At 47.3% G+C, this 24257-nt stretch overlaps 1 protein-coding gene across 1 annotated transcript in view; it reads left to right on the top strand.

Annotated features, from left to right (window-relative positions):
* Positions 1-24257, top strand: part of LOC134932158 (long-chain fatty acid transport protein 2-like) — a 226555-nt gene that overhangs the window by 193192 nt on the left and 9106 nt on the right. Inside the window, exon 9 of the mRNA XM_063926305.1 lies at positions 2361-2458. Coding sequence (XP_063782375.1) covers positions 2361-2458 — 98 coding nt within the window. The remainder of the gene's footprint in view (positions 1-2360; positions 2459-24257) is intronic.

Raw genomic sequence — 24257 nt, 5'->3', positions numbered from 1 at the left:
TGTTCAGTAGCCTTAGAAACAGAGCCCAACTTGACAAGCCAGCTCTGTTTCTCTCTCCTCGGTCCCACGATGCAGGGAGCCTGTTGCCAACAGGACTCCCTGAAAATAAAAAACCTAACCAAATTCTTTTTCCACAGAAAACTCTGGAGAGCTCTCTGCAGTGCACCCATTCTCCTCTGGGCACAAGATCTAACAGAGGTCTGGAGGAGGGGCATAGAGGGAGGAGCCAGTGCACACCCATAGTCAAAGTTCTTTTTAGGTGCCCTATCTCCTGCGGAGCCCATCTATACCCCATGGTCCTTACGGAGTCCCCAGCATCCTCTAGGACGAAAAGGGGGACGCTGTCTGCCGTAATGTGTAAAAAGGGGACGCTGTCTGCCGTAATGTGTAAAAAGAGGAATCTGTCCGCTGTAAGGTGTAAAAGGGTATCTACCTGGTGTAGTGGTGCTACTGTGCAGCGTAATTTGAAGAATGGAGACTACTGTGCACCGTTTTATGAATTGGTATTATTTTGTGGCCACACCCCTTCCCCACGAAGCCACGCCACTATGTATTTTTGCGCGCGCCTACGGCGCGCACTGCCCCTGTTTTGCATGCAGGGGTGGGGCTCCGATGCAGTTTCTTGCACACAGTGCTAAAATGTCTAGTTACGGCACTGTTGCTAGGTATCCATTTCTCTGGCCCTGAGCAGGTCCCCCTCACCAGATCCTCTCCAGGGGTGAGGGGGTGGACTTGGATGGGATGTGGGTGGGGGGGGCAAAGCATTTTGTCGCACCTGGGCCCACCGCTCGCTAGTTCCGCCACTGGTCCAACACGCATGTTATTGCCATGCTATCCACCGTTACTTCCGATCAGGGGCATAGGGAGGGTGGAACGAGTGGAGCTCGAGCTCCAGGCGCCTCTGGGGACAGAAGGCACCGGCTCCCTGTAACAGAGCTGGGAGCCAGGATCTCGGGGTAGGAGGAGATAACTAGAAGAGAGGGAAGGGGTGGCCACCACACTGCCTGCATGTTCCATGTCACTGATTGCAGTGTGGTGTGTTTTTAGGGAAGTGGGGAGGTTTGGAGGCTTATCAGAAGAAACTTTCTGGCTGTCAGGTATCTGCATTCACTTATCTGGAACATGCAGGCAGTGTGGTGGCCACCCCTTCCCTTTCCTCAGTCCTTTCCTTCTACCACAGAGGTCAATCACATAGAAGCTCCGCCCCTCCAGGCTAGAACGAGGAGCTGCTCTGCCGCTGCCCACTTGTTGAGAATTAATGTGTGTATACTGTGTGTGAATATGTCTGTGTGTGTGTAAATGTGTTTTTATGTAAATGTGTGTATGCGTCTGTGTGCATATGAGTGTGTATACATGTATGTGTGTTTATGTGTATATATCTCTGTATACAGTATGTGTGAGTATATGTGTGTGTCTATGTATATCTGTGTATATATATATATATATGTGTATATATCTGTGTATATGGGTGTATTTATGTATATCTGCGTATTTTTGTGAGCAGAGCCGGCCCTGACCAATATGATACCCTAGGCAAGATTTTGGCTGGTGCCCCCTAGCACCGCCGCTAGTTCTTCAAGAGATGCCTGGCATGAGTCAGCTGGCAGCTCTGCTAACGTCGGGCACCTTTTGTTTATGAAAATGCATCTTATTTGCATTACTATGTGGCTAGAATGCACAAGCAGCTTCTGCTGATTAAAATGATATCCAGCATGCCTGTGCAACTGCAGCTGTATCTGCATACGAAATGCTACATTACAGTGATTTCCAGGAATACACGCAACTTAGCATTTCGTATGCAGATACAGCCGCAGTCACACACAGAATATAGGCATGCCACATATCATTTTAATCAGCAGGAGCTGCTGGTGCCCCTAGGCATTTGCCTAGTTTGCCTATGCCTGTTTGTGAGTGTATATATACGAGTGTGTATATATCTGTGTATGTGTGTTTATGCATATCTTTGTGTATATATCTATGTATATGTGTGTGTTTATGTATGTCTGTGCCTAAATGTGTGTGAATCTATGTACAGTATGTATGAATGTGTGGTGGGTGAGGGCACCGTGACATGACCTTGCTCCGGGTGTCATGTCTCCACGCTACGCATCTGCCTCCCATAAATGTTCCCCGACTGTCAACCATTTTGTGTATGTTTCAACCAAACTCCTAGGGAAGCCAGTAGTATTTCACACTCAGCCATACCAGTCCTGCTTAGATTAGCAAGTGTAATGGCAATCAGCCTGGAGGATGCAGCAGAATGCTGGTGTTGTCTTTTCTTTAATAAAACCGCAGATGTATTCACTATACAACACTAAATTATGGACTTTACAGTCTGATATAAATTAATTATTTTGCAGTTGGAAAGGGGAAAATGTGTCAACTAATGAAGTGGCAGACATTGTACGGCAGGAGGATTACATTGAAGAGGCTAATGTCTATGGAGTTCATGTGCCTAGTAAGTATTGATCGGTACTCTAGCATACGTTGGTACTTACATAGTCTGTTTTACAGAATATATATTACACTAGCTCCATAAATGTAAACATAATAACCCCTTCTGAAAACCAGTAACCACTATAACCACTGTATGGGCATGTATGATGCCATAAAACAAAATAGAGACTACTATTATTTTTTATTTCCAGGCGCTCTGTATTATAAAAACATAATTCTATTCACTATACGTGTATATGTATTACTTTTAATAGCAGCAGAGTGTATCGTGCCTGTGATTGCACAAACAAGCCAAACCTTCCTTTATGGAAGGGAGACTACAAAGAATGAATCACCTTGCGCTAATTAACTCAAATATGTACTGGTGTAGATGAATAATATAACCACAGAGATAACATTTCTGCTAAAATAGCACTTTTAATATACATCTCATATTCAACACTAATTCATACAGTATTAAAAAAATCCTAAAGTCACAATACAAATTTCTCAACTAGGAGGTATATTCAATTGAAGTCGGATCCATTCCGACATTCATTTGTTGGAATGGATCTGACCTGGGCTATTCAATGACATCTCAATTCGACTTTTAAAAAAGTCGAATTGAGGTGCGGGAGGGGAGACGGGGGAGAGCATATAAAGCCGCTGCTGTAGCGCGGCTCTCCCCCGTCTCTGCCTCGCCCCATCCTCGCATCACAGTCGCCGCTCACGGCAGCATCCACTCGGCTCCAGCAAGCGAGGTCTCGCTTGCTGGAGCCGGGTGGACGCTGCTGTGAGCGGTGGCTGTGACATCCTCCGGCGCTACTCTCCCCGTCCCCACCTCGGCTCTCCCCGTCTCCGGCGCTGCTCTCCCCATCACACTTCGACTTTTTGAAAAAGTCGAATTGAGATGGTCGAAAAAAGAGACAACACCTGTTGATTTTGGCCCCGTTTTCGACACAAGCACGCGGATCAGCAGCTATTGCGCCGATCCACATGCTTTTCGACAAGTCGAATTCCTCGACTTGTCAAAAAATTTGGGGTTGGATTGAATAGGTCGGAACCCCTTCAGACCTAAAAAAGTCAAAAAATGCCATCTTTTCGACAGACGGCAGCTTTCGGCTTCAATTGAATATACCCCCTAGTATCAATATATCAAACATCAATTAGAACAAAATCTTATTTCTTGGAAGGGTGGATTAATTAATATATGTGCACAGATTAAATCCGGTATATATAAAAAACAGGATTTTAATACCTACCTGTAAATCCTTTTCTCCTAGTCCGTAGAGGATGCTGGGGTCCACTTATTGACCATGGGGTATAGACTGTTCCGCAGGAGCCATGGGCACTCTTAAAGACTTTTCAATGGGTGTGAACTGGCTCCTCCCTCTATGCCCCGCCTCCAGACTTCAGTTATAGGAACTGTGCCCAGGGAGACGGACATTTTGAGGAAAGGATTTACTTTAATACTAGTGGTGAGATACATACCAGCTCACACCTCAAACATGCCGCACACATGGCAATTAACATAACACACGCCAACAGGCATGAACCAAATGCAGCAACAAGCTGAACTAACATAACACAACCTGTGTATAACTAAACTGCAGGTAAAGTACGCACTGGGACGGGCGCCCAGCATCCTCTACGGACTAGGAGAAAAGGATTTACCGGTAGGTATTAAAATCCTGTTTTCTCATACGTCCTAGAGGATGCTGGGGTCCACTTATTGACCATGGGGTTTATACCAAAGCTCCAGTACAGGCGGGAGAGTGCGGATGACCCTGCAGCACCGATTGACCAAACTTGAGGTCTTCATCGGCCAAGGTATCAAACTTGTAGAATTTTGCAAACGTGCTTGACCCCGACCAAGTAGCTGCTCGGCAAAGCTGTAATGCCGAGACCCCCCGGGCAGCCGCTCAGGATGAGCCCACCTTCCTAGTCGAATGGGCCTTCACAGACTTCGGCAACGGCAATCCAGCCGTAGTATGAGCCTGCTGAATCGTACTTCCGATCCAACGCGCAATAGTCTGCTTGGAAGCAGGACACCCAATCTTGTTGGGAGCATACAGAACAAACAAAGACTCTGTTTTCCGTAATCGAGCTGTTCTAGCGACATAAATTTTCAAAGCTCTAACCACATCTAGAGACTTTGATGCAGTGAACGTGTCAGTAACTACTGGCACCACAATAGGTTGGTTTATGTGGAAAGATGAAACCACCTTCGGAAGAAAATGTTGACGAGTTCTCAACTCTGCCCTATCTTCATGGAAGATCAGGTAATGGCTCTTGTGAGACAAGGCCCCCAATTCAGACACCCGCCGTGCAGATGCCAATGCCAAAAGAATCACCACTTTCCAAGTGAGAAACTTCCACTATCTCTCGTAGAGGCTCAAACCAATCCGATTGAAGGAACTGCAACACCACATTAAGGTCCCATGGTGCCACTGGAGGCACAAATGGAGGCTGGATGTGCAGAACCCCTTTCATGAAGGTCTGAACCTCTGGAAGAGCGGCCAATTGTTTCTGGAATAAAATCGACAAGGCTGAAATCTGGACCTTGATTGACCCCAATCAAAGGCACGCCTCCACACCAGCCTGCAGAAAATGGAGAAAACGTCCCAAGTGAAACTCTTCCATAGGAGCCTTCTTGGATTCACACCAAGACACATATTTTCTCCAAATACGGTGGTAATGTTTCGACGTCACTCCTTTCCTGGCCTGAATAAGGGTGGGAATGACTTCTTTCGGAATACCCTTAAGGGCTAGGATCCGGCGCTCAACAGCCATGCCATCAAACGTAGCCGCGGTAAGTCCTGATACACACACACGGCCCCTGCTGCAGCAGGTCCTGGCGAAGAGGAAGAGGATCTTCTATGAGCAACTCCTGAAGATCTGGGTACCAAGCCCTCCTTGGGCAGTCTGGGGCAATGAAGATTGCTCGAACCCTTGTTCTTCTTATGATTCTGAGAACTTTTGGGATCAGCGGAAGTGGAGGGAAAACATACACTGACTGGAATACCCACTGGGTCACTAGCGCATCCACTGCTATTGCTTGAGGGTCTCTCGACCTGGAACAATATTTCTGAAGCTTCTTGTTGAGACAAGATGCCATCATGTCTACTTGAGGAACTCCCCAAAGACTTGTCACCTCTGCGAAGACTTCTTGGTGGAGGCCCCACTCTCCTGGATGGAGATTGTGTCTGCTGAGGAAGTCTGCTTCCCAGTTGTCCACTCTCGGAATGAAAATTGCCGACAGAACTTTTGCATGCCTTTCTGCCCAGAGGAGGATCTTTGTCACCTCTGCCATTGCTGCTCTGCTTTTTGTTCCGCCCTGCCTGTTTATGTACGCGACTGCGGTTACATTGTCCGACTGGATCTGCACAAGATGATCTTGAAGAAGATGTACCGCTTGTCGAAGGCCGTTGTAAATGGCTCTCAATTCCAGCACGTTTATGTGAAGGCAGGCTTCCTGACTTGACCATTTTCCTTGGAAGCTTTCCCCCTGAGTGACAGCTCCCCATCCTCGGAGACTTGCATCCGTGGTTACTGGGAACCAGTCCTGAATCCCGAATCTGCATCCCTCTAGTAGGTGCGGACTGTGTAGCCACCACAGCAGTGAAATCCTGGCTTTTGACGACAGGACTATTTTTCGGTGCATGTGAAGGTGGGATCCCGACCACTTGTCCAACAGGTCCCACTGGAATACTCTGGCATGGAACCTGCCAAACTGTATGGCCTCGTAGGCCGCCACCATCTTCCCCAACAACCGAATGCACTGATGGATCGACACACTGGATGGTTTCAATAATTGTTTTACCATTTTCTGGATTTCCAGAGCCTTTTCCACCGGAAGAAATACTCTCTGAACTTCCGTGTCCAAAATGATCCCGAGAAAAGACAATCTTGTTGTCGGTTCCAATTGTGACTTTGGATAATTTATGATCCAACCGTGTTGTTGGTGTATCGACAGGGAGAGCGTGATGTTTTGTAACAACTGCCTTTATCAGGAGATCGTCCAGATAAGGAATTATATTGACTCCATTTTGACGAAGGAGGACCATCATCTCCGCCATCACCTTGGTGAATACCCTCGGCGCTGTGGAGAGACCGAAAGATTATGTCTGTAACTGGTAATGGCAATCCTGAACCGCAAATCTCAGATAGGCCTAGTGAGGAGGATAAATGGGAACATGCAGGTAAGCATCCTTGATGTCTACCGACACCATGTAATCCCCCCTCCTCCAGACTGGAAATCACTGCCCGTAGTGATTCCATCTTGAAAGTGAACCGTTTCAAGTAGAGATTCAAATTTTTTAGGTTTAGGATCGGTCTGACCGAGCCGTCCGGCCTCGGAACTACAGAGAGGCTTGAATAAAACCCCTCCACTTGTTGCGGCAAAGGCACCAGGACTACAACCTGGTCCTGACATAAATTTCGGATTGCCGCTGTTACTGCGTATCTTTCTGGAAGAGAAGCTGGCAGGGTTGATTTGAAAAATCGGCATGGGGGAACGTCTTGAAACTCCAGCTTGTATCCCTGGGATACTATTTGCAATACCCAGGGATCCAGGCCAGACAGAATCCAACCTTGGCTGAACAGTTTGAGACGTGCCCCCACCCGAGCGGCCTCCCGCAAGGGAGTTCCAGCGTCATGCTGAAGATGTGGCAGAAGAAGGGGTAGACTTCTGCTCCTGGGAACCTGGAGCCGCTGTGGGCTTCTTACCCCTTCCTCTTCCCCTTCCTGCAAAGAAGGGAGAACCTCTCGCTCTTTTGTATTTATTGGGCCGAAAAGGACTGCATGTGTGTGGGATAGGTCTTTTTTGCCGGTGCAGGTGCAGAGGGCAAAAATGTTAACTTACCTGTGGTAGCCGCCGAGACTAACACATCCAGGGCATCGCCAAATAAGGTCTCACCTTTATATGGGAGAGCCTCCATGTTTCTTTTGGAATCCGCATCCGCGTTCCACTGGCGAATCCATAATGCCTGCCTAGCTGATACCGCCATGGTAGCGGCTTGTGAACTCAAGAGTCCAATATCTTTCATCGCTTCTAGCATGTAGGCGGCAGCGTCTTTGATATACCCTAACTTAAGGAGTATCTCATCTTTATCAACCGTGTCAATTTCTGATGACACGCTGTCTGACCATTTTCAATAGCGCGACTGACCCACGCGCAGGCAATAGTGGGTCTGAGCAGTGTACCATTGGCAACATAAATGGATTTCAATGTAGTTTCCATCTTACGGTCAGCCGGCTCTTTTAGTGAAGCTGTGCCAGGTGCAGGGAGAATTATCTTCTTTGTCAACCTGGATAGTGCACTGTCTAACACAGGGGGCGATTCCCATTTTTTCCTGTCCTCTGCTGGGAAAGGGTAAGCTATCTGAATCCGCTTAGAAATATGAATTTTTTTCTCAAGATTCACCCACATCCCTGCAAAGAGAGCATTTAGCTCGTGGGAAGGAGGGAACGTGACTTTGGTTTTCTTTTCCTTACATAAATATGCCTTCTTCTGAGGTACAGGCTTCTGTAACTTCCAACATGTCCCTTATAGCCACAATCATATATTGTATATTTTTTGCCAATTTATGATCTATTTCTATAGAGTCACTATCGTCGACACAAGAATCATAGGGGTATATTTACTAAGGTCCCGATTTTGACCGAGATGCCGTTTTTTCTTCAAAGTGTCATCTCGGTAATTTACTAAGCAAAAATCTCGGCAGTGATGAGGGCATTCGTAATATTTTGGAAGTCCTAGGAAAAAATCACGAATCAATACACCATCGGTCAAATACGCCTGCAATTTGCTAGAAATCGGTCATTTACTAAAAAGTGCAAAACACAAACACTGCCGACAATAGCCAAACACTGCCGTGCTGAAATACAAATCGTGAAAAAGTGCTAAAAAAAAAAAAAAACAGACCTGCTTTTTTATCCCGTGTTTGTATAGGCATGCACGGATCCATGAGATCCGTGCATGTTTATCAGTGGGAAGGGGTGGGAAATGTTATAATTTTTCCCCAAAAAATTGCGTGGGGTCCCCCCTCCTTAACCAAACCAGCCTCGGGCTCTTTGAGCCGGCCCTGGTTGCAAAAATATGGGAAAAAAATTGACAGGGGTTCCCCCATATTTAAGCAACCAGCACCGGGCTCTGCGCCTGGTCCTTGTTCCAAAAATACGGGGGACAAAAAGCGTAGGGGTCCCCCGTATTTTTGAAACCAGCACCGGGCTCCACTAGCTGGACAGATAATGCCACAGCCGGGGGTCACTTTTATACAGTGCCTTGCGGCCGTGGCATCAAATATCCAACTAGTCACCCCTGGCCGGGGTACCCTGGGGGAGTGGGGACCCCTTCAATCAAGGGGTCTAGCCCGAGGCTGTCCCCCCCATCCAATGGGCTGCGGATGGGGGGCTGATAGCCTTTGTTCAAAGTTAATGATATTGTTTTTAGTAGCAGTACTACAAGTCCCAGCAAGCCTCCTCCGCAAGCTGGTACTTGGAGAACCACAAGTACCAGCATGCGGCGGAAAACCAGGCCTGCTGGTACCTGTAGTACTACTACTAAAAAAATACCCCAATAAAGACAATACACACACACCTTGAAAGTATAACTTTAATGCATACATACACACCTCCATATACACATACTTAACCTTATGTTCACACGAGGGTCGGTCCTCTTCTCCAGTAGAATCCATGGTGTACCTGTTGAAAAAATCCTACTCACCAAATCCAGTGTAGAGGGCTCCTCGGATAATCCATTTGTAATCCACGTACTTGTAAAAATAAAAAAACGGGACACCCGACCACGAACTGAAAGGGGACCCATGTTTTCACATGGGACCCCTTTCCCCGAATGCCAGAAACCCCCTCTGACTGATGTCTAAGTGGGTTTCTTCAGCCAATCAGGGAGCGCCACGTTTGGCACCCTCCTGATCGGCTGTGTGCTCCTGTACTGTATGACAGGCGGCACACGGCAGTGTTACAATATAGCGCCTATGCGCTCCATTGTAACCAATGGTGGGAACTTTCAGGTCAGCGGTTGACCGAAAGTGACCTCACCGCTGACCTGAAAGTTCCCACCATTGGTTACAATGGAGCGCATAGGCGCTACATTGTAAGGTGTGTATAGAATTAGTGCAATAGGGTGCGCTTCAAATGAATCTAATACGTGGCCAATAAATTGCTTAGGTGTAAAAATAAAATTAAAAGATCATACTTCCCTTAATACTTCACATATGCAAATGAGGTCCTTAGAGGAGTTCCATATGGAAAAGAGTAGATAAAAAAGCATATAGTGTAGTATATTTGTGTAGGGAAGATTTATTACACTGACATTCAAGGTACAAATAACACAAGTAAGATACACATAAAAACTAATAATCCTTCTTTAAAATTAATAATTCCCCAAATGGAGGGTGATATAGGTGGAGGATTACCAGAGGAGAGTGTATAGTGGGCGTTTCAGATGTAACCTTAGGGTAACTGGCTCCGGAACCTGGTTCCCTCGTCCACGTCACAAACGTCTGGTCAGCCTTTCCCCTTTCCGCAGTTCATCCAAATCTCTAATCTCCTGCTGCTACGCGTTTCGGGATCAACCCTTCATCAGGCAGTGAGAGTGGAGTGTACAGAAATCCTATTTATACCCTTAGTGAGATTCATTTCCGGGTCAGGGATCATGTCTGAACCCGGATAAGGAATACATAGTTCTTTTGGTTTTAACTTAAATATTCCCATCAATTAAGTACATAACATGCATACATTTTATAAAACATTTTTTGTAACTTTAAATTGTCACAGAATTATGTGTTTTAAAAATCGCGTCCCGGTCACCGGAAGTGACGTTGCCGCAACTTCCGGTTGCGGCCGCGAGGTTAATATGCCTCGAGTTTTTCTATTAGGTCGTACAGCGGTGTTGATGAACAGTACTGAGTACTCCTTTACTTATTTGTCTGTTCAAAGTTCATATATCTTGTAATAACGGTTCCGCATTCACTTCCGTATGGTGGAACGCACCTTGAACCGCACCGGTACTTCCGGTGACGCACTTCCTTCGCATACTCATAATGGAACACAGCGTCCCTGCTGGTAGTGTATATAGAGTTTATGACGGTTATGTATCTCAATGGGCAGCATGTATTTTTGGTTCAGAGGTCATGCCTGTGCCCAGATAAATAATACAAATAACGTTATAAGCACAATATCATAATAATAAAAATAATAATAAAACAAATTTAACAGCTAAAAAGGTCTTTTTGCAGATATCCTAGGAGGTCACGTGTCCATTTCTCAGAAGTGGTACTTCATAAATTGAACATTGTAACACTGCCGTGTGCCGCCTGTCATACAGTACAGGAGCACACAGCCGATCAGGAGGGTGCCAAACGTGGCGCTCCCTGATTGGCTGATGGAACCTTCTTGGACTTAAGTCAGACGGGGTTCCAGGCATTCGGGGAAAGCGGACCTATGTGAAAACATGGGTCCCCTTTCAGTGCGAGGTCGGGTATCCGTTTTTTTATTTTTACAAGTACGTGGATTACAAAAGGATTTACAGAGGAGCCTAAAACACTGGATTATGTGAGTATAATTTTTTCAACAGGTACACCATGGATTCTACTGGAGAAGAGGACCGAGCCTCGTGGGAACATAGGTAAGTATGTGTATATGGAGGTGTGGATGGATGTATTAAAGTTATACTTTCAAGGTGTGTGTGTGTGTTGTCTTTATTGGGGTATTTTTTTAGTAGTAGTACTACAGGTACCAGCGGGCCCATTTTTCCGCCGCATGCTGGTACTTGTGGTTCTCCAAGTACCAGCTTGCGGGGGAGGCTTGCTGGGCCTTGTAGTACTGCTACTAAAAACAATATCATTCACTTTGAACAAAGGCTATCAGCTCCCCATCCGCAGCCCATTGGATGGGGGGGACAGCCTCGGGCTTCACTCCTGGCCCTTGGGTGGCTGGGGGGGGACTAGACCCCTTGATTGAAGGGGTCCCCACTCCCCCAGGGTACCCCGGCCAGGGGTGACTAGTTGGATATTTGATGCCACGGCCGCAAGGCACTGTATAAAAGTGACCCCCGGCTGTGGCATTATCTGTCCAGCTAGTGGAGCCCGGTGCTGGTTTCAAAAATACGGGGGACCCCTACGCTTTTTGTCCCCCGTATTTTTGGAACCAGGACCAGGCGCAGAGCCCGATGCTGGTTGTTTAAATATGGGGGAACCCCTGTCCATTTTTTCCACATATTTCTGCAACCAGGATCGGCTCAAAGAGCCCGAGGCTGGTTTGCCTTAGGAGGGGGGACCCCACGCAATTTTTTTTTTACATTTAAACATTTTTTTTTTTTTTTTTTTAACAAGGTGCACAATGAAGCCCAGCACGGATCTCTCAGATCCGGCCGAGATTCATTGTATTAAAGTCGGCAGTGTTTTACAAGTCACTCACGTAAAACACTGCCAAAAAAAACGAATGACATCGACATCGGAAAACCCGAAAATGCAGAATACGGCAGCTTAGTAAATTAGTCGTAATCAATTCAAAAAGTTGCATATTTACACTTTCGATGTCATTCGTGATTGAACTTTGACCTCAAACGGGAAAATACGAATCTTAGTAAATATACCCCATAGTCTGTGTCGGTATCAGTATTCACAAATGGTCTCTTACGTGACCCAGAGGGGCCGCCTGCAGAAGGAAGAACTGAGTCCTGAAAAAAACACATCTTCCACAGATTTTCTCCAGCATTCAGCCTGAGATTCAGACTTATCTAACCTCCTGTTAATAAGATGCATACTGTCACGTATTTCTTTCACCCATGCAGGCTCTTGGTGTGCCGGCAGCGCCACCACATTACAACTCTGTGTCCCTAAAATGCCTTCCTCTGGGGAGGAACTTCCTGCCTCAGACATGCCTTACACGTGTACAGCACACACTCACAGACACACTGAGACTTATAGGGGGACAGACCCACAGTAAAATCTGTCAGTGGGACACAGTATAGGAGCAGCCAGTTCACAACTCCAGCGCCAGTATGTAATGTCTTTGAACACAGAATGCCCACAGACAATAGCGCTTTTACACAGTAATTCACACTAGTAATGCACCGCAAAACGCTTTGTGCCCCCCTTATTTGCACCCTGTACTTGTTGTCAGAAGTGGAGGGAAGGACCAACGTTATCTCTGCAGCTGAGGAGAGAGAGGAAATGGTGCTGAGCAGTGTGCTGGCTGCCTGCGGAAGAAGCTCCGCTCCTGCAAATGGCACGTTTGTTCACTCAGCAATGATTTTTAATATTTATACTGGCGGGGGTAGGGCTGTGCCAGCGGCATCTTATGCCCCCTTTGCGCCAGTTATAGGTATTATTTTATGCCCCCCCCGCGCCCTGCACCCTGCAGTTCTTTGTGTGTGTGGGCAGCAATGGCGAGCTGCGCTCCCGCCAGCCGCGCCGTACCTCAGCCATCACTGTTTGCTAGAAGATCTATCTTCACATACTCACCTGTCTTCAGACTTCTGACTCTGCGAGGGGGGTGACGGCGTGCTATGGGGGTGAGCATCTAGGCACAGCTAGCGTTCATTTCCCTTCAGGAGCTAATGGTGTCCTGTCAGCCAGAAACAGAGCCATGAAACTCTTCAGGAAGTTGGTTCTGCTTCTGCCCCCTCAGTCCCACGAAGCAGGGAGTCTGTTGCCAGCAGTTCTCCCTAAAAATAAAAAAAACTAACATAAGTATTTTCCAGAGAAACTCAGTAGAGCTCCTCAGAGTGCATCTAGTCTCCTGGGCACATTTTTAAAACTGAAGTCTGGAGGAGGGGCATAGAGGGAGGAGCCAGTTCACACCCATTGAAAAGTCTTAAGAGTGCCCATGGCTCCTGCGGAACCGTCTATACCCCATGGTCAATAAGTGGACCCCAGCATCCTCTAGGACAGGGGTGGGGAACCTCAGGCCCGAGGGCCGTATAAGGCCCTCAAAGCCACTTGATCCGGCCCGCCCAGGCTCACCTAAACGAGAGGAGATGCTGAGCGCTCGCTGAGATTTTACCACCCCTGGGCGCCCGACTCAGCAGCAGCCGGAGGCAGGAGCTCACTCCTGAGCTCCAGCTTCTGGCTCAGGCAGTGTACATGTGTGGCTGTGCGGTGCTATGGGAGGGACGTCATGACATCTCTCCCATAGTTACGAGGAGAGGGAGGGCAGCGGTCCGGAAGCAGGAGCAGGGCTGGTGAGCATTGTGGGGTTTTTTTCCTTTTAATGTGCGTGTGTGTAAGCGGCACTACTAGGGGGCATATTTAATGGGGCATAACTACAGGGGGCATATCTAATGGGGCATAACTACAGGGGGCATATTTAATGGGGCATAACAACTGATAGGGCATGTCTAATGGGTCAAAACACCTGACAGTGGGCATATCTAATGGGGCATAACAACTGACTGGGGGCAAATCTAATCGGGCATAACAAGAGACTGGGGGCATAACAAGAGACTGGAGGCATAACAAGAGACTGGAGGCATAACTACTGACTGGGGCAGGCTAATTTTTAAGTTGATAATTTTTGTATGGCCCCCGAAGGATTTTATAAATATCCAAATGGCCCTTGGTAGCAAAAAGGTTCCCCACCCCTGCTCTAGGACGTATGAGAAAATGAGATTTATGGTAAGAACTTACCTTTGTTAAATCTCTTTCTGCGAGGTACACTGGGCTCCACAAGGATAGACATTGGGGGTGTAAAGTAGGATCTTGATCCGAGGCACCAACAGGCTCAAAGCTTTGACTGTTCCCAGAATGCACAGCGCCGCCTCCTCTATAACCCCGCCTCCCTGCACAGGAGCTCAGTTTTAGTTAACCAGCCCAATGCAGTAGCAGGAAAAGAGACGACAACGATTAGTAGCCACATACACCACACTCACACGACAAGAGAAGTGTCAGCGGCTAATGCCATACCAACCCAAAGAAGCTAAGTGCGTCAGGGTGGGCACCTTGTGGAGCCCAGTGTACCTCGCAGAAAGAGATTTAACAAAGGTAAGTTCTTACCATAAATCTCGTTTTCTGCTGCGGGGTACACTGGGCTCCACAAGGATAGACATTGGGGATGTCCTAAAGCAGTTCCTTATGGGAGGGGACGCACTGTAGCGGGCACAAGAACCCGGCGTCCAAAGGAAGCATCCTGGGTAGTGGCAGCATCGAAGGCATAGAACCTTATGAACGTGTTCACTGAGGACCACGTAGCCGCCTTGCACAATTGTTCAAGGGTCGCACCACGGCGGGCAGCCCAAGAAGGTCCAACAGACCGAGTAGAATGGGCCGTAATGTGAGCAGGAGCCGACAGACCAGCCCTCACATAAGCATGTGCAATCACCATTCTAATCCATCTGGCCAACGTTTGCTTGTGAGCAGGCCAGCCCCGTTTGTGAAATCCAAACAGTACAAAGAGAAAATCAGATTTCCTAATAGAAGCAGTTCTCTTCACATAGATATGGAGAGCCCGTACCACATCCAAAGACCTCTCTTTGGGAGACAGATCAGGAGAAACAAGTGCCGGAACTACAATCTCCTGGTTAAGTGGAACGAGGAAACCACCTTAGGTAAATATCCGGGACGAGTCCTAAGAACCGCCCGGTCACGGTGAAATATCAGATATGGGGAACTACAGAACAAGGCACCCAAATCAGACACTCTTCTAGCTGAAGCAATAGCCAGCAGAAACACCACCTTAAGGGAAAGCCACTTAAGATCAGCTGAACCAAGAGGTTCAAAAGGAGACTCTTGTAGCGCCTCCAAAACCACCGACAAGTCCCAAGGAGCCACAAGCGGGACATAGGGAGGTTGGATACGCAACACACCCTGAGTAAAGTTATGCACATCAGGTAAGGTCACAATCTTTCTCTGAAACCACACCGACAAGGCAGATATTTGAACCTTGAGGGAGGCCAGACGCAGGCCTAAGTCCAGGCCCTGCTGAAGAAAAGCCAACAACTTGGCTATACTAAATTTGGAAGCGTCATAATCGTTAGATGCGCACCAAACAAAGTAAGAATGCCAGACCCTATAGTAAATCCGGGCCAAAGCCAGTTTCCGGGCCCGCAACATAGTTTGAATGACCGCCTCAGAAAACCCCTTAGCCCTTAAGACGGAAGCTTCAAGAGCCACGCCGTCAAAGACAGCCGGGCCAGGTCCTGGTAGACACAGGGGCCCTGAACGAGGAGGTCTGGGCGTTGTGGAAGTAGAATTGGACGCTCTGACGATAGGCCTTGCAGGTCTGAAAACTAGTGCCATTTGGCTATGAGAAGCAGATTTCCTTTTTCTTGCTTGAACTTCCGAATTACCCTGGGCAGGAGTGACACCGGAGGGAACTCGTACGGCAGCCAAAACCTCCACGGTACCGCCAACGCATCCACGAATGCTGCTTGAGGATCCCTTGTCCATGCTCCGAAGACCGGAGCCTTGTGATTGTGTCGCGACGCCATCAGATCCACGTCTGGAAGGCCCCACTTTTCCACGAGGAGTTGAAACACTTCTGGATGGAGGCCCCACTCGCCGGCATGTACGTCCTGACGACTGAGAAAGTCTGCTTCCCAATTCAGGACTCCCGGAACGAATATTGCCGACATGGCCAGTAGATGGCGTTCTGCCCAATGTAGAATCCATGAGACTTCCTTCATTGCCAGACGGCTTCGAGTGCCGCCTTGATGATTTATGTAAGCCACTGTGGTGGCGTTGTCCGACTGCACTTGAACAGGACGGTTCTGAATTAAATGCTGGGCTAGGTTCAATGCATTGAAGACCGCCCGCAATTCCAGAATGTTGATTGAGAGGAGGGACTCCTCCTTGGTCCACCGACCCTGAAGGGAGTGTTGCTCCAGCACCGCGCCCCAACCTCTTAGACTGGCATCTGTCGTCAACAGGACCCAGTTGGATATCCAGAAGGGACGGCCCCTGCACAATTGTTGGTCCTGGAGCCACCAGAGCAGCAACAGACGGACCTCCGGAGTCAATGAGATCATTTGAGACCTGATCAGGTGAGGCAGGCTGTCCCACTTGGCTAGAATCAGCCTCTGGAGGGGGCGAGAATGGAATTGAGCATACTCCACCATGTTGAATGCTGACACCATGAGGCCCAGCACCTGCATCGCCGAATTTAATCGACACTTGCGGACGAGAAAGGAAGCAACGAATCCTGTCCTGAAGCTTCAGGACTTTCTCCTGACACAAGAACAACCTCTGGTTGTGAGTGTCCAATAGCGCTCCCAGATGCACCATGCTCTAAACAGGGATCAGGGAGGATTTCTTCCAGTTGATGAGCCAGCCACCCGTGGGCTTGTAGAAACCAGACCGTCATATCCAGATGACGTAAGAGAAGTTCTGGGGAATTTGCCAGGATTAACAAGTCGTCTAGATACGGCAGTATCCTAACCCCTTGACGGCGGAGTACCACCGTCATCACCGCCATGACTTTTGTAAAGACTCGCGGAGCCGTTGTTAAACCAAAAGGTAACGCCCGAAACTGGTAATGGCAGTTGCCAATCGCAAATCTCAGGTATTGCTGATGTGACGCTGCTATAGGAATATGCAGGTAAGCATCCTGTATATACAGGAAGACCATGTAGTCCCCAGGTTCCAAGGCCAGATCTATAGAGCGAAGGGTTTCCATACGGAACTTGGAAACCTTCAAAAACCTGTTCAATGCCTTGAGGTTGAGAATGGGCCGGGAGGAACCATTCGGTTTCGGGACTAGAAACAGCGGAGAATAGTACCCTCGGCCCCTCTGCGCAAGAGGCACCTGTACTACGACTCCTGTATCCAGGAGGGTCTGTATCACCGAAAGTAGAGTGTTTGTCTTTGTATGGTCCAACGGGACGTCTGTCCGGCAAAATCGATGAGGGGGTCGGTTTTTGAAGGCTATGGCGTAACCTCGAGTGACGACTTCCCGTACCCAGGCATCTGAAGTGGTCTTCAACCATTCCTGGGTATACCCTAGAAGCCGGCCCCCCACCCTGGGATCCCCCAGGGGGAGGCCCGCCCCGTCATGCGGCAGGCTTATCGCCCTGGGAAGCTGGCTGACGGCCCGCACAAGCTCTTTTGGGCTTTGGCTTACCAGGTTTGGAAGTATGGGCCTGCTTGTTGTACGCCTGACCTTTTGCTTTACCTGAAGGACGAAAGGGGTGAAAGGAAGTACCTATAGCCTTCGACACAGAAGGAGCGGTACTTGGAAGACAGGCAGTTTTGGCAGTAGCCAAGTCAGCCACTATCTTATTTAAGTCCTCCCCAAACAGAATATCTCCATTGAAAGGGAGTACCTCCAGGGTTTTTCTAGAGTCCAGATCCACAGACCAAGATCTCAGCCACAATATCAGGCGAGCCAGGACTGATATAGTAGAGGCCTTGGCTGCTAGGATACCGGCATCAGAAGCCGCCTCTTTAATATAGCGAGAAGCTGTGACAATATATGACAAACATTGTCTAGCATGGTCAGAAGAGATTTCAGCTTCTAACTCCAAGGCCCATGCTTCAATAGCCTCTGCAGCCCATGTTGCTGCAATAGTGGGCCTTTGTGCAGCACCCGTGAGGGTGTAAATCGCTTTCAGACAACCCTCCACACGTTTAGCCGTAGGCTCTTTTAGAGACGTGACGGTAGTGACAGGTAGAGCTGAGGAAACCACCATCCTAGCCACATGTGAGTCTACTGGAGGAGGCGTTTCCCAATTCTTAGACAGCTCTGGTGCGAGGGGATAGCGAGCCAGCATCTTCTTTTGTGAAATAAAGTTTTACTCTCACGGTGTGCGTGTCCTGTTTTTATTTGGGTATTTTTTTCCAGTAGAACTACAGGTACCAGCGGGCCCGTTTTTCTCCCGCATGCTGGTACTTGTGGTTCTCCAAGTACCAGCTTGCGGGGGAGGCTTGCTGGGACTTGTAGTACTACTGGAGAAAACAATATTCTTTCATTTTTCCAAAGGCTATCAGCCCCCCATCCGCAGCCCTTGGATGGGGGGGGGGACAGCCTCGGGCTTCACCCCTGGCCCTTGGGTGGCTGGAGAGGGGGACCCCTTGATTGAAGGGGTCCCCACTCCTCCAGGGTACCCCGGCCAGGGGTGACTAGTTGCGTATTTAATGCCACGGCCGCAGGGCGCTGTATAAAAGTGACCCCCGGCTGTGGCATTATCTACCCAGCTAGTGGAGCCCGATGCTGGTGTAAAAAATACGGGGGACCCCTACGCTTTTTGTCCCCCGTATTTTTTGCACCAGCACCAGGCGCAGAGCCCGGTGCTGGTTTTAAAAATACGGGGGATCCCATGTCAGTTTTTCCCCCGGATTTTTAGAACCAGGACCGGCTCGAAGAGCCCGAGGCTGGTTATGCTTAGGAGGGGGGACCCCACGCATTTTTTTTTCCAGATTTTTACCATTGCATTAAAAAAAATTTTTTTTTTAAATATATAAATAATACTTGTGCCTCCAAAATAGACAAACCAAGTACCTAATCCCTTCTAATATAAATAGATATGCTATTACCAATTTAAAAAAAACAAAAACAAAAAACATGTTTTTAAAAATTTTTATTGGATTCCGCCAGCAAAGTGTGGCGGATTGAAAATTACGAATTTACTGACTAAAAGCACTGTTGTCGAATTTACAATCTTCAATTGAATATACTTTTGTCGAATTGCCGCATTTGTACCATTGCAGAAATGTCGAATTTAACAAATGTCGAATTTCAAAAAGTCGAATTTGGAAAGTCCGTTTTTTTGGCGAAAAGTACTGAATTGCATTGTCGAATTTTTTTTTTGGGTGAAAATGTCCCGTTTTTCGACATTTTCGGGAATTCGACCGCAATTGCATATACCCCATGGTGACTAAATCACAGAGAAAAATATGCAATACAGTATATCTTTGTGAAAATATCAATATAAAACCTGACGTACCAAGCCCCTTCAGGTTATAGAATCTAGGGATAGCAAGTTGAGTGAAAGACACGAAATGGACACCACTCAGCTATCAAATGCACACACAGATCGTCACAGTTTGTACAATGCAGAGGTTATTACTAACAATAATACTGCACTGGACTAGTATTATATATATATATATATATATATATATATATATATATATATATATATATATATATATACATACATACACGGGAAGTCCCACACTCTCACCCGACACAGGTAACGGCTTGGCACATCAACACCAGGTATCTAACCTCAGGTGTAAGCTGATCGACTGGGTACCACCACCCGTCCGAGGAGGAGACCGCACCCTGGCATTGAAAAGGAGGGAAAGCTATTGGATCCACTGACTAGACACTATCGCCCCCAGAGGGATGAATGAGAATAATCCTCTCTCGATATTTCTCGGGTAGTCGTGTGGACGTTTCGTCCTCACCCGCATCCCCCTATTGGCAACCCGACACAGGCCAACTATGACTGGTACCTCATTGGACCTATTTGTGACTTAGCCCGTGTCGGCACTCCCCTTTGTGGACAATGCCGGCTCGCTATTGTATTATAACATATAATAGATGTATACATTCTCTGGATTTCTTACAGCACTGTCCTTATTGCGTTAATTAGACCTGTTGTCTACACTAGAGTCCCTATTGGTACACTATTGTTTAGCGGGTTGGATTGCCTACTGCACCTGTCACTTTCTACCACGGTATATGTCTCAGCTGTTTTCCAGTATTTGGCCAGAGGGGGGTATAGGGTGACTCTATCGATGTTTTGTGAACACAGCTGACCTGATCCCAGTGGGCACTCCCCCTCTTTTCTGAGGATATATAGCCCATCTATTTATATATACCCCTACAGCGATTGATCGCACAGGGCATTGTTTATTCATATGTATTTATTTCATTTGTATGTATGGTATTCATCAGTACTACTGTCTTAACTTGGTGTGACGCGCGTAGCGCACACCACAATGTATGTTAAATTTGACCTATGTGCATTTTTGCTATGTGTTTACCCAGGTCCCCGATATACCTACCATCACTCCTTGATTTAGTGGATTGACTATTTTGCTCGTTTCACTGTGTGCCAGACGTAGCATTCGGCCCCGCCTCCTGCCATCGCCTACAAGTGACTACTTGAAACGCAAAGCGATACGAGCGTGGTCCTAACCGGAAGTGACATAGCGGCACCACGGGTTGCCATAGTTACCAGCGGTACAGCCGTGGATACGTGCGGCTGACCGCGGCGGGTCCCAGGGGCATGTCTAACACTGCCACACATGGCTGACGCGCGGGTGCTATGTACTGATGTCCCGCTTTCCTGATTTCACATAGCGCGGCTTCAGATGGCACGCGACTTCCGGTTGTACCGGAAGTGATGCGTCCGGCCGCAGCTACACATGTTTTACCCATTCATTAGCATACAGGTATATATAGGGGGCCTGGGAGGCTCTATGCAGGTCCTGGTTCCTTTCTAATGCTGATGATGATGCTACTGATGCCATGACTGTATATTGACTGGCGTATACCTTGAGAAAGGTCCGAGCATAGGACCGAAACGTTGGTGAGCCCTTTCTGTGTATATATACTTTTCTGTGACATGAAGTTACAAGCTTACCAAGCTTTTGAATAAATGACTACTATTTACATCATATCACGCAAGTCTGGAGAGTGCTATCTTTTTCCACTGTTATGTGGAGAAATACTGTATTATATATATATATATATATATATATATATATATATATATATATATATATATATATACACACACACACACACACACACACACACACACACACGTGTTACCGGCACTCCACATTGTAGCTGACTTGTTGCTTTGCTGGTTGCCCTCACAGGATAAGATAGGAACAGTTGGTAGGAGCGGCACTCCAGTCAGAAGAAATTCACGTGCAAATCCACTTGAATGTACGTGAATTTCTTATGACTGGAGTGCTGCACCTACCAACTGTTCCTATATATATATATATATATATATATATATATATATATATATATATAGCTATGTAGTCAATAGATATACATACAGTTCTTACTGTGCAGTGTTATATCACAGGGTAATTGTACTAGAAAACCCTGACTAAATGCACTCTTTCTTAACTAGCACTGTCTAAAATGAACGTTATGGTAAGAACTTACCGTTGATAACGTGATTTCTCTTATGTCCACAGGTATCCACAGGATAACATTGGGATATTGTCGAGCGACAGCGAAAATGGCACCAACACGGTCACGAGCTTTCTGGCCTCCCAGGATGCATTGGGGCCTCCACTATATAGTCCCGCCCACTGACTCAGTCAGATCAGTTCTTTCCACAGCGATTTTAGGCAGGAACATTAGGTAGAGACCTGTACTGGCGATAAGAACACACATGCACACCCTTCCATACAAGACGGAAGAGGTTTAGTGATTGTCTAGATCCTCAAATCAGGTGCGTCAGGGTGGGATCCCTGTGGATACCTGTGGACATAAGAGAAATCACGTTATCAACGGTAAGTTCTTACCATAACGTTCATTTCTCTGGCTGGGTCCACAGGATTATCCACAGGATAACATTGGGATTCCCAAAGCCATTTTAGTGGTGGGGACACTCCTGATTGCACAGGAGGACCTTTCGCCCGAAGTCTGCGTCATGAGAGGCAAAAGTATCCAAAGCATAATGTCTGATGAATGTGTTTATGGAAGACCAAGTGGCTGCCCTACATATCTGTTCTGCTGAAGCACCCTGTTGTGCTGCCCAAGAAGGACCTACCTTACGTGTAGAGTGTGCAGAGACATTAGCCGGAATAGGGAGAGCTGCATGAGAATAAGCTTCTGATATTACCATTCGGAGCCATCTCGCCAGCGTCTGTTTACTAGCAGGCCATCCTCTTCTATGGAATCCGTAGAGGATGAAGAGAGAATCTGTTTTCCTGATGGCACTAGTACAATCTATGTAGATTTTTAAAGCCCGGACCATGTCCAGCGACGCTTCTCCCGCAGATAGTCCCGATACCTGAAAAGCTGGGACTACAATCTCTTCATTCAGGTGAAACTTTGATATCACCTTTGGAAGATAACTAGATCTCGTTCTGAGAACTGCTCTGTCTGGAAAAAAATTTAGGAAAGGAGACTTACAAGATAATGCTCCTAAATCTGACACTCTTCTGGCCGACGCCATTGCCAGTAAAAAAAGAACTTTAACCGTTAACCACTTAAGATCTGCTCTCTCAAGTGGTTCAAACAAAGGACCCTGGAGAAATTTTAGAACTAAATTCAAATCCCAGGGAGCTGCAGGAGGAACAAATGGAGGTTGAATATGTACTACTCCTTGGAAAAACGTATGTACATCCTGTAGGTCAGCAATCTTCTGCTGAAACCATACAGTCAACGCTGAGACTTGCACCCTCAAGGAAGCAATCTTCAACCCTTTATCCAATCCTGCTTGAAGGAAATCCAAAATCCTAGCTACTTTAAAAGATCTCGGATAGTAATTTTTTCCAGTACACCAGTGAATATAGGCTTGCCATATTCTATGATACACACGAGCCGAAGGCTTTCTTGCTCTAAGCATGGTTTCGATTACTTGTATCGAAAAACCTTTAGCCTCTAGGATAGAGGTTTCAACAGCCACGCCGTCAAAGATAGACGGTCCAGACGACTGTGACAACAAGGACCCTGCATTAATAGATCTGGACATTGAGGGAGCAGTATCGGTGCTTCCACGGACATTCTCAACAGATCTGTGTACCAATGCCTTCTTGGCCAAGCTGGAGCTATTAGAATGATTGCTCCTTTTGCCTGTTTTATCTTTCTCACTACTCTGGGTAACAGAGATATTGGAGGGAACAGATATGCCAGCTGAAACCTCCATTCTACTGACAGTGCGTCTACCAGGACCGCTCCTGGGTCCCTTGTTCTTGATCCGTACCTCGGAACTTTGTTGTTTAGACGAGACGCCATAAGGTCTATCTCCGGTAGACCCCATCTGTTCACCAGTGTCTGAAACACTTCTGGGTGTAGTGCCCATTCAGTTTCCTGAATGGTGTGCCGACTGAGAAGATCCGCTTCCCAATTTAGTACACCCGGGACAAATACTGCTGACAATGCCGGGAGATGGAGTTCTGCCCATTTTAGAATGGAAGTTACTTCCTCCATCAGACTCTTGCTGTGAGTTCCTCCTTGATGATTGAGGTATGCTACTGCCGTCGCATTGTCTGAGCGGATCTGGACTGGTCTTCCTTGTAGATTGTCCTTTGCCTGAACTAGGGCCAAGTAAATGGCTCTTATTTCTAAACAGATTTATCGGCAGGCGACTTTCCCTTGCGGTCCATTTTCCCTGGAACCATAGGCTTCCGAGTACCGCCCCCCCAGCCTTGCAGGCTGGCATCTGTCGTCAGGACTTGCCACTCTTTTATCCAAAAGGGTCTCCCCTTGTTTAAATGGTCTGTCTGTAGCCACCACGCTAGAGACCTTTTTACATTTACTGGAATCTTTATCATCTGTTTCTTTATCGTTTGATGATTTCCGTTCCATTTGGTCAAAATGAGATGCTGCAACGGTCTGGAGTGGAATTGCGCATATTCCACCATGTCGAACCTTGATACCATCAGACCCAACAGTCGCATTGCTGCATGGACTGACATTGTCTGGGCTTGCAACGCTTCCTGAGCCATAACCTGCACCTTGACTATTTTTTTCTCTGGTAAGAGAACTTTCTGTATGTCTGAATCCAGTATGGCCCCCAAATGAACCATCCGCTGTGACGGATTCAGGGACGACTTCTCCCAATTTATGAGCCACCCGTGTCTCTGTAAACAAACTATCGTCTGTTGGAGATGGCTCAACAGTAAATCTTGCGACTGTGCTAAGATTAACAGGTC

The sequence above is a fragment of the Pseudophryne corroboree genome, chromosome 6, assembly GCF_028390025.1.
Source record: "Pseudophryne corroboree isolate aPseCor3 chromosome 6, aPseCor3.hap2, whole genome shotgun sequence".
Taxonomy (NCBI): Eukaryota; Metazoa; Chordata; class Amphibia; order Anura; family Myobatrachidae; genus Pseudophryne; species Pseudophryne corroboree.
Note: the sequence above shows the minus strand (reverse complement) of the source record. Positions and strands in the feature narration are given on the sequence as shown.